Here is a 12,269-nt window from a genome sequence, read left to right on the forward strand (position 1 = left end):
ATAGTAAGTTACAGAACTGTCAGAACTACAAAGTGAAAAACTGTCAAAAACAAACAAACCCAAAAAACAGAAGAATAAAACCCAATAAAGCTATAGCAAAGAAAATGTAAAACTTGATGTGGAAAGTGAAACCCATGTTTAAATATTGTGTGGTCATGGAGTAGAAATGCTGACTAGCTAGAGACATTTTATTAATGGTATCAATAAAATTCATTATGTATTATTACAATTTATTATCATAATTATATTATGGTTTTCTTTAGCCTTCTCAGGCACACAAAGATTTTGGGGATCAGGTTAGTAAAACTTAGGAAGCATGTGATTAAACAGAGAAACAAACCCTCTTAATTATCAGATTTGTGGTATTTTCTCCTGTAATTTCTTTATCTGTCAAACTAAAAATAAAACTAATACCGTTTAGCACTTCTGAGATATGAAGATACAGGATAATACAGATTTTTTTGCTTAAATGTTTGCAAAAGTGATAGTTAACACAGAATCCATAACTAAAAAGTAAACTTTTATATATGATAAATAAACTGGTATCTCAGTAAAAAAAAAAAAAAGTGGGGGGCAAGGCAAGCTTTGTAGGTAAAGCTGTACAAGTGTAAAGAACTGAGTTCAGATCCCAGAACCCATGTAAATGCTTAAGTAGCTTAAGTGTCTTCCTCGTGTTTCTATAGGAAAATAGGATGTAGAGATAAAAAGCACTCAGGGCAGACAGTCTGTTGGTGAGCATAGTGAAAAACAAGAGAGAGACACTGTCTAAAACAAGGTAGAAAAGGACCTTCACATGTATCATAAATACCCCCGCACACACACTGAAAAAAAAGAAAGAATGGGCATATGACTACAATAGCCTCTATACCAAATATTATACTCATACTTCAAACACATGGAAAGTTTCTCAAACTCATTAATCATAATACACAATGCAAATAGAAACTCCAATTCCGCACCATATCACAATATCCAGAACATAAAAAAATAAGCACTAATAATACTAAGTACTAGAAATTCCATCTACAATGTTCTTAGAGTGATTTGCTATAGGAAATTTGTTTACATAATCTGGGACATTGCTTGACATAATCATCTAGAGGTGATTATGTGACTTTCTACAATGTAACATTTTTATTGTTGGCATCCACATAAGAAAGTAGGAGCACACATGCAAAAATAATTATAGGTGATCAGGGTTGCTTTTTAAAAAAGACTTTCCCAAAGATGCAATCCAAATGTTCATCCAGCATACGTAAGTAATTTCCATTATGTTTGTACTAAGGCACATCAAACAGAGCCAATAGCGAATGCATGACAATTAAAACACATACATGGACAGGGAAAAACTATCATACACTCAGGTCCTCATCAAATTTGAGAAACAATGTGTCTGAATCTATATGTGTTCGAAGTCCATATGATGTCTTTTGGGGAAGAGTATTGACTGAGGTGATGTAAAATTGGGGTTTTCACATGTTGGCAATGTTATTCTCTTGACCTTGGTAATCATGGAAGTTTGCTCACTGTAAAAATTTACTTATTGATTATATTACAGAGAGGTGTATGTAACATTCATCAAAACATTTTTAAAGGCTTAAAAGAAGTTTTATTCTTTCATCACGAAGACAAATAATTTCATTAATGAATGTTTGGAAATTTTTTCCTTATCTTATTCTGTGTCTAACCTACTTCAGTGAATCATAGATTGATAATAATAGAGTCATCTGATATGAAGATAAAATGAGATCTACTTGGGGAGATGGGAGGAGAGGCAAATGAGGGTAATCCACGGTAAAAATTTGGAAAATCAAGTACACAAATGAAAATGGCATAGTTAACCCATTTTACACCAATTGAAAATAAATGAAAAAGAAATATAAGCATGCACATAAATATTAACCTGCATTATATGTGGGGGAAAGGGGTAGAAGGAGTGGAAATACAGAAGAAAGTATGAGACAGAGTTGTTAGAGACAATTTGTTCAAAGAAGTTCTTTTTGAGAGAATAGGGACTAGCTTAGAATATACTGCTTATCATACATTCCAAATTAAAATGCAAATTGTGTCTTAAGTTTTCCCCAGGAGGAGTTATATCTGAAGCTAAAATCCACTTAACCTGGGCCATAAAATTATAAAACTAGAACCTGTCAAATCTTTTTCATGTCACAAGTATATAGCAACAGGCTTACCCTATAGATGATGTCATCCCTTTTTTATAATTACTCATGCTATGATGGATTTAACTATAAAAATGATAAGGTATTTCCAGCTAGCTTCTAATTAAAACAAGTTAAACAAATGTAAAAATCTCTCTAAATATAGCACTGGAAAAAGTTTCCAGGGATAAACCACAAAATACCAACAGGAGGAAACATACTATTTTCTATTCCTCCTTGGAGAAACAGTGTAGGCTTATAAACACTGTACATATAAAGCTACTTAACTGATTGTCTGTGACTGACTTGCAACAATTCACTCCTCTCCTTCTAGGTTTGATGTTAGAGAAGCTGAGCAGTAGCTGTTAGGCAAGTGTCTTTTTGGCTCATGTGGCCCTTCGAATTTCTCATTTCTCCCTTTTCTTTGAATTATCGTTTTTCATCAGATTTGCTTTTTCCTTCCAGTTCCTACTTTGTCCTTTGATGGACTCAAAAGTTTTACAGTATAGCTGAAACTAGCAACCCAGGAAGCTCCTGGCTAAGCTTGCGTTTTCTGTCTGGATCTGCAGCTGCTGTTGCTCCCTGGCCAGCTGTCACTATAGATATCCCCCCCCCTTTTTTTTATCGACATAAAGCACATTCAACTGTAAATCCTCAGGGACTGTAGCTTAGTCCTCTTGCTCTAGCACCAAATCTCATTGCTAGAATTTACCAGCAAACATATGGTAGATGATTGGAGGGGCAACAGAATCAGCCTGTCACTTGAATAGGTGTGATCTAATCATGCTCTAGGTCACCCAACAGAGAAATAGCCTCTGCTCCGTGTCACTATCACCACCAGAGGAACCCTGTGAGTGGCTAGGCAGCCACAGAGAAAGCCTTGTACCTACCCTAAAACCCACAAAGCATCTGGTTAGCATTAGTGTCACCTTCCACAATCTACATTATTGTTGTTGGATAATCTACCTGTAACATGCAATAAGAAATAATCTGATAGTGAGAAGAGAATGAGAAGTCTTCACCATGTCTGATCCCGAGAGTGTTGCTAATGAGTGACAGCAAGGACCTACCAGAAAGGAATGACACTGGCAAGTTTATTAACCCCACTGTTCTTCTTACTCCTTTAAATTTAGAAACCTGTCACCAGATAGGTTAAGTAATACTAATACTTTCTTTAAGAACACTTGTGAGTATCTTTTACCTTCAAGTCTATATGGACAGTTTTTGTACTGTCCAAATGTGTAGGTCAGCCATTTTCCATTTCTATATAATACTGCTCCTACCATCTTATTTTCTTCATTACTTATTGCTATTATATATGCTATCATTTTACTCATTTTTTTTCTTCCTTAAATTTGCGCTTTTTGTTATATCCCCAAATTTTAGTTAAATAGTTTGTGGTGACTATTTGTGTTACATATAAACTAAGCTCAGCAGTTAAGCTGAAGTTGAGTTTACAATAGTAGTGCATATATATATATATATATATATATATATATATATATATATATATATATAGTGCTTAAAAGTATACTATTGAGTCGGGCAGTGATGGCGCATGTCTTTAACCCCAGCATTCAGGAGACAGAAACAGGAGGATCTCTGTGAATTCGAGGCCAACCTGATCTACAGAGCAAGTTACAGGACAGGCTCCATAGCTACAGAGAAACCCTGCCTCAAAAAAAAAAATTAAAAAAGTATACTATCTGCAGAAATCATGTTACGTATGGGAATTAATAATGCCTATTGGTTAAAAATGTGTGGCACTGCAAAGAACTTTTTCCTTGAAAGTGACTACTTCTTCAAATTACCCACTGTCACTTAAACATTTTAGTTAACTGGTTTTTTAAAGATTTATTTTAAAGTCAACATGAACAAGTTTGGAAGATATCATCTTATCTTTTATTAGCATCTACACAGACTTGATTAAGTTTGTGAAAACTTATCTATAAATCTCTTCAGATCAGAACATAAACAACGGAAGGACTTAGGTCAGTTACTTTAAAGCTTTGAAAGCTATAGCATGCCAGTAATAAACACAAAGTAAGTACCTGCTACTTTGATCATAAACATTTTGACTTGGAATGTAATTTCCTTCAACCACCAAAGTATTAATTTTTCCTGATCAAACTATTAATTTTATCAGTTTACAATGTTCGTATTGTTTATTTGCCTTGACGAAAAAGTATTACTAGTGCATCAGTACATCATAAATAATCAATGTTAACACTAAAACTATGAGCAAGAGATTCATTTTCAAGTGTATGTGTGTTTGTGTGTGTGTGTATAATAAGCATGTATTTATGTATATAATCTAAAGGTAATAAACTATATTTTTCTACATATTTTCTAATTAGAAAGTAAGATAATGAAAAAGTAAAGCAATTGAAAAGCCTATTAATCAATTACTTTCAAACTTCTATGGGGTGCTGTTTTCTTAATTTGCCTTATGTTTTGGTGGTACTAATGATGTTCCCTTGGGCCTCACATATTTGGCAAGCACTATATCACTGACTAACAACCTATAGTTCCTTTTGAATATCTCAGTAAGTCAAAATAAAGCAGCTAAAACTTTGTATACTGGAAACATGCTCAGTTTTCAGGTAAACACTACTTTTTGGCACACTTCCATTCTTTAACAGAAATATACCTGAAAGGAATACACTGATGGGGCATTGGGTTTTCATAAGTCCATGAGATGCCTAGTGACTATAAGAAATTCCAACTAGTGTCCAATCTTCTAACCCAGGGAACCAAGAAAGAGGCAGTCAGTCTCTTTAAAGATCAAGATCTCTGATAACAGTAACAGCAACACTGCCAGAGGTACAGCCTTTCTGTTATCAATTTCAGGCAAGACGAAACCATCTTTCCTAAATTACAGAAAGCAAGTCTACTAAGAGAAATATCTCTGTGATTTCTGTTACATAGGTTTAACTGGATGTTGAAAATAACACTTTAAAAATGCTTACACAAACACCACTTTATCATATTTTTGTTGTTACTGCATTTTGAGATGAATTAAGAGGTCAAGAAATTGCTTTAATACACATCCAAACTACTCCCTGTGACAACTTCTTATTTATCAATTGACTTCTTTGCTTTTCTCCAACTTCATCCTTTTCCTCGGTGAGTTTCCTTCATTGCTCCATATTCCAAAGCCATAGGAAGAATTTCCCTCAGACCCTTAAAGCCTTGTATCTGTTACCATAGAGACAGGCATCACAAGATAGCTGTTCGTAACAGTTTCATGGAAATAAAACAAAAATCCTAAGGGTTTTACAGGAATTTTCAATGTTACTTGCAAAAGAAGTGGTATTTCCAAGAAAAAACATAGGAATTTTAGTTTTAAAAAGGAGAAGTATAAAGATGATAATGCGATAAATGTACATTATACTTATGTTTATAATCTAACTCTGAAATACCCTTTGAATTGAAAATCTTTTCCTTATTGACCAAAGTTCAGGAAAAATATTTCATAAATAGTTCATTGCTAACTTTTAATTCTAGCATGTCTTACAATCAATGTCACCTGCTCTTTTAAAATGCTGTGCATTTATTTTTATCTTGAAAATCTTTGATCATTCCTACAACATATTTGGTCAAGGAGAATATTTTCATCATTTTACAGTAATAAATGAACTCCAGAGCTCGGCAGCATAAAAATCTAAGCACATTTATAGGCTTTAGAAACAAAAAAGGGTAATCGCAAGATATGGTGTGGATTCCATTTTTTCTACAATGTCTGTAATTTACTTTTCTTTTTTTTTCAATGCTTAAATATCTTAATTTTATTTTGCTATTAATTGAGACTTTTTGATGAACTGTAATTTTTTTAGTAAATTTTATTAAATTATAAAAGTTTCCATTTCCGCCCCCCCTCCCAACACCCTCACACTCCCCCCCACAGAATAGTACTCATTAATCCCAAAAGAATAAATCAAAACAAAACAAAATAGCCCTTCTGCCCCTCTGCATCCTACCATACTAGTAGATGATGGGACACAGATCAGTTATTACAGATATTTGTTATTTCCTTACAGCAACACCAAAGTTTTCTCAGAAACTACAATCCTTTAATAAACTACCACAAATATCAACCTACTTTTAACTATTACACTTACTATTTGGACTATTTTCGACAATGATTTATGTTAATAGGATGAATGACCTCAATTTCTGTTTGTGGTGCTCATTGACTTTTGTTTTTCTAGATATTTGAGTCTGTGAACTACCCCCCCTCCAAATTTTCTTATAGTTTTTATAGAATAAAGGAAAGCTTTTACTATTTGATGTCAGAGAGTAAGTATTCAGCTTTGTGGCCCATATAATCTCTAACTCACTGGTTAATTGCAATTTGAAAATGAGAGCCACCATAGTTCTGTTCTAAAAAAAAAAGTGTGTGATTAATCTCCATGAAAAATTCACAGGCACACAAGTTGGGATTTTATATGTCCATAATATTTTTTAAATAAACAATTTTGAAATGTGCACAACAGTCTTAGTTGGCTCGCCAAAAGGAAAATTAAGTGGCATATTCCCCATTATGGATGGCTCAATTAGAGCAACAAAGACATTCAAATTATGCCCCAAATGTAATTATTTTGTTGTTGTTGTTTCACAGAATCACGAGTCTCATAGATACTTATCATTCAAAATGATATCAGATAAAGAATACACTGCATCTTATATGCGTATATGTTTAATTATATGTATATATGTACATATATATGCATGTGTATACTATACATACATATATGCATTCATGCGGCATGTGCACATGGAAGCCCTCATAATTTAGAATAGGGCATCAGATCTCCCCAAAATGGAGCTACAGAGAGTTGTAATCCACCATGTGGGCTCTGGGAACTGAAACCTGGTCCTTAGCAAGAGCCATTTCTGTAGCCTCAGCTTCAGTCATCTTTAATTTCCCTCTACTCTTAGTAATGAACATGTGAAGAAGTTCAGAATCATACAGAGTAGTCAAATTTTTGCTTACACCATTACTTGAAAGTAGTTTTCTCTCCATTTTTCTATCAGAGATCTGCAAATGAGTCTAATCTCTCTCATACTCATTGCAGATCACATATTCTTGTCTGGTTTTTCCAGTGTTCTTCAACCTTTCTAAGTATAATCAATGTCTATTGAGTGTTATAGTTTCTACAAAACTTTCACCACACATACTTTTCTAAACAATGAAAATCATTCACCAGTCTTATTTTTATGCCCAATTTTGTTTTTAAGACAATTTTTTCATTCTTCGACTCAGGCCAGTCTTGAACTCACAGTATAGTCCCTACTTGTCTCAAATTCATGACAATATTTCTGATTCATATTTCCAAGTACTGGGATAAAAGAGTTTTGTTTACTTTTTCAACATACAAGATCAAAATTACATTTAAGGACTGAATTTTGCAGCCTTATAAGGTTATGACTATTTCCTGAATGAATTATCATTAAGTTTTAACACTCTCGCATTCTAACATTTTGCATATTATAGTAGGATTTTTATATATATTACTATTAAATTTGTCATTGGACCTGAGTATGATCAGTAATCAGGAGGCAAAGGCAGCACACTCCTACGTTTGAGCCCAGCCTAGGCTACTTAGTCTTAATTTGCTTCAAAACACTAAATTAAACAAAATGAAGTCAGAGGATCAAACAAACTCCAAATTGGATTTTTGGATTTCCTGTTTTTTTTTTAGGTGGCCATATCCTTTAGTTCTTTTCAAATCCAGTGTAAATATTTGTTTTCAGTAAGATACCTATTTCTATTTTTTAGATTATGCATGCTAATATTTCACAGAACAAGCAAGTTCAAGAACATAATCAAAAGTCACGTTCCTACAGATTGGGCTTAAGTCATATAAAGCCAGTTTTCTGAAACTCTTACAATTGTCCTGTGTAAGGTTTCCCTTCTGATCTGCAATGCTTCATTAAGTGATACACTAAATGCAGGGCAATACAACAAGCTGATTTCTTCACCAGATTATCTCAAATAGTAAGCATTTCATTACCCTGTCTGTATGTATCATCAGTAACTTTCCCAAGTAAAGATAACAGAACATTGAAGAATTGTATCTGCTATTCCCTTTCCAAGACCATCATATCATTTACAGAAACGCCTCATTGAAGTGAGGAAAAATATTTCTTATTCTTCAGGAAATTATTTCCAGTTGCTAGCAATTATTTAGTTCTCCCAGCTTGTTTATGTGCTTTCATTTTTAAATTTTTCTTTGCAATCTCCTGGCCAAATTAAAAATACTGTACTTTTAGTTTTAAAAAATTAAGAAAAATTCGAGGTTGTGTTGATATGTGTGTGCCCCCTCTCTTTGTGTTTGTGAGTGTGTGTGAATGTGTGTGTGTGTGTGTGTGTGTGTGTGTGTGCATGCTTATGTGGTCTGTTTCTTTTTGTGTCTTCATTCTTAAAAGATGGTTGACATGAGAATTAGAGAATAACACGTTGGGAAAAAATGTGTCAAGCATATTTCTTAGGTGATAGTGTTTTCCACCAGCTCATCTTTCTGGATAAAGTACAGCACACCAAAAAGCCAGCAACTGTATCACAAGTGGGTGATTTCACTGGACAGAATCCTCAAGGAGAGGTAACCAAAGGGGGAATTTTTTTGGATTTAAAATTAAATCGTGGTGCTCCATGAGATTTTCACTTAAAGAAACAAATCACTGTTTTCTAACACAAATAGTGTGGGGAAAAATACAATGTGTATTTGTACAAAAGTGGGGAAAAGAAACAGCCAGTCATAAAATCTGTCTATTTTAGGGTTTGGAAATGTGTGTGAACATTTATAGCCTATTTCGTTTTGTTTCTTCTGTCTTTCATTCTCTTTCTTTTTAATGCATTTTTTATCTCATTTCTTCCTCTGTATCACTCCAGAAGCCACAGAATTAAGTAGTTGAGATTTGCAGACTGCACAGGGTTGCGCTTTGCATGCTGACAGTATTTTAGAGCCAGAGAGATCGACGAGCATTTCCAACTCTTAAGATGCGTTTATCAGAGAGGGTATATTTCCTGCTCTTCAGGTGTGTGGCCCATAGCCTTTAAGATTTCATTAATAATCAACAACTGGTGCCACCTAGTGTCTGTCCTTTCTATTCATCAGTGGAATGAAATAGAAGGTGCTCCCTAGTCACAAAGGAAACAAGCCTAAACTACAAAGTAACAAGCAAAAAATTCACAGTTTGTGGAGTCCAGTGGCTGATGTAAATTACATTATCTTCATTCAAAGCCCCCCACCCCTTTTGGAAGTAACTATGGCAACAGCAGTGCAGTGTGAGGCAATCAGGAAGCTCACATATTTCTCATAGGAGAAAATTCACAAAAGAAGAATCGTACTAAAGAATCTGGAAAAGGAGTGCTCCATCTCTACCAACTTTCACCTAAAATGACTATGAAGAGTTAAGAACTGAACATGAGAAAGGAAGGAAGTATTTTCAACAATAGTTCAATACAGTTGAGGCTTTGGCATCGACCTCAAATCAACCCTGATTCGGTCAACAATTCTGTCAGTCTGAGCATTTCAAATATTAACCAAGTACTAGGACGGACTACATAGCACTCAAATGCATTACAGAGAAGGAATCATACTTTTAAACCATATTATTAAAGTACATTGCTGCTAATTGCGCACCTTGAAAACTATTTTCATTCCTGCTATTCATATGGATTTTGAATGACACAGCTGACCCCATTCTGTATACTTCAAGGTTAAAAAGTACTCTTCAAATTCTGGCTTAGTTTTCCAAACAATATGTTAGTAATTCATTTGAGTGAATACAAACAAGTATAATTAGCCTGCCAGTTTGCAACTGGTTCACTGATATATAAATGCATGTTGTTTTAACTAACTCTTTCTAAGAGGAATATGTAATTGAAAAACATGAACTAACATTCAGGAAAAAAAAAAGTTACATAACAGCCAGTGGCGTTTCTCAGCCAGCCTGACTGGGATATTACAATTACAAGGAAAAAGAACTTCTACCTATTTGCAGCACTGTGTATCCTAAAAGGTCATATGAGATATTCATGTATGAGAGTCTATTAACTTGAGTAATTTAGCTACTTGGACTACGAAGAAGCTGGGATAGGGAGTTGAAAGCTCCTGTTTCACTTAGTGAAAAATCATCCTTTTCCTATTCGGGAAAATCTATTTCTATATTATTTGACATCTGCTTGAAGTAAATACTTGATAAAAACAGCTTCAAATGTTTTATTTTCTTGTTACTCTAGTGGTGATAAAATTTATTTCCGTATATTCGGTCCAATATACACCCACTGATAGATCCCCATGATAGGACATGAGGATTGTATACAGACACAAGGCATAGCTTCTACTAAAAGCTTAAATTGCTCTCTTTTTCTTCAAAACTTTATTTTTTGAGCCAAATCCAATCCAGGCTGGTTTTCTGTTTGTTTAAAAGTACTTTGCAATCTACTGATTGAGAGAAATATTGCCAAACAGAAAGAGGGCTTTAGTAATTGTACGCAGTCAGGAAAGAATGTAAGGCAAAACTCATTAAGGTCCCAAATAAATAAATAAACGCTCCAGTTTTCAATAATTTATCATTTTCTGTCATTTTCCATTAGCGGCTTTCAAAGCTCTATCTGAAAGAAGCTGATACAGAGAAATTAAGAGCAGTAATCAAGCGAGAAATGATAGACCAGCTGGGTCGACATCAACTTGGCAAAACGTGCATACAGTTCAATAGCTGAAACAGATGCTGGAGTTGTTGAAAAAGCCTGCAGGAGATATTGATATATTTTCTTCATATAATGCAGAATGACTGAATTAATGTCAAAAGCTAGAAATTGATGAGGAGAGATGACTGACAGCCAAACTCCTTATAAAATAGAAACCAAGTGTAGCAATTTCAACATATCCAAACACTGTGTACATTCTCATTTCTCTCAGTGTCTGAATATGCCAATATATCAATCAGTCCTTGCAGGCAAATTACATCTAACTGAGCTGGGGTAGATTTCCCTCTCCCCTGTCATCATCTACCTGGAGAATTCCAGACTTCTGGAAAAATACTTTATTCTAAAATCTTCTAACACTGAATTCTATCCCAGAACAGTTTCCATGAGGTTGGAGGCAAGCACATCCCCCCCACCCCAAAATCTAACGCAGCACAAGGTAATTTTAAAATCCATTCTGTCAAAGCAACACTGTTTGCAGAGTTTGAAGAGCTCAGCCACAAACCCCAGCTGCCAACAGCTGCTTTCTGAAACATATGCTTTGTCATGGTCAGCTTCTAATTGTATTCATAATGATGTAATAGCTTTAATAATCCTACCTTCCATGCCAGCTGTTTTTCCTGTCACTCCATCATGCCAATAAGTTGGCTGCTGTAACAAATCAAGATAGCGCAAAACAGCATCTTTCTCCTGATTCTGTCATCTTCCTGAACGCATTCTATTACTGCCGACTGCTGGGAACCAGAAAGTCTATTTGAATTCCAACAGCTCCCCTTTCGCATGATTCAAGTTAGGTTAGGTGGGCATGCCTAACATGATTCTCTCAGTCATTTATTATGCAGCTGCTACAACGTCGGTGTGGTAACCACTCTGACTATCTGATACGTCAGTCAGTCGAACAAAACCTCCACCTCGGAGCAAACACATGAGCCGGCGCAGCGTTCTGCATTTAACGAGCATTCTTCCTGCCTAAAAACCAGGGGATCTGCGAATCTCCTTCAGTATCTGCTTGCTCCCGTACAGATACAAAGCCTTTGGATTAGATTCTTTTCCTAATTATACTGAGAGCAGATTTCCTTGCCACGCACCACGTAATTTATACTGAAATTTGTACTGATTTTAACTTATTTTCCCAGTGCTTTAAGGATAAAAGTCTCTTTTGATTCTACTTTTGAAATCAAGGGGTTGAGAGAGCTCAGTTCTAAGCCACTGTTTTATTATAAAATACAACGTGTACTTTTTCAAATGAAACATGCCTAGTAAATTTCCAAAATCAGAATGAAACAAAAGGATTTTTCAAGAACATATTGACTATTTTGCACATGAAGGCATTTGAAATCTGGTACTCTGTGCGTTTCTCCTAAGGGGTAGAAACATGCACTTGGTATTTTGAC

The 12,269-nt window shown here is 34.8% G+C and overlaps 1 protein-coding gene across 2 annotated transcripts in view; it reads right to left on the reverse strand.

Moving 5' to 3' along the window:
* Positions 1-11,732, reverse strand: part of Dmd (dystrophin) — a 2,257,783-nt gene extending 2,246,051 nt beyond the window's left edge. For both annotated transcript variants that reach the window (XM_085684598.2, XM_085684595.2), the window contains exon 1: positions 11,475-11,732. In XM_085684598.2, the coding sequence (XP_085540724.2) occupies positions 11,475-11,481 (7 nt within the window). In that variant the 5' untranslated portion in view covers positions 11,482-11,732. The remainder of the gene's footprint in view (positions 1-11,474) is intronic.
* Between the last annotated feature and the right edge of the window lie 537 nt (positions 11,733-12,269).

Source organism: Myodes glareolus, chromosome X (genome assembly GCF_982192425.1).
Source record: "Myodes glareolus chromosome X, mMyoGla1.1, whole genome shotgun sequence".
Classification (NCBI taxonomy): domain Eukaryota; kingdom Metazoa; phylum Chordata; class Mammalia; order Rodentia; family Cricetidae; genus Myodes; species Myodes glareolus.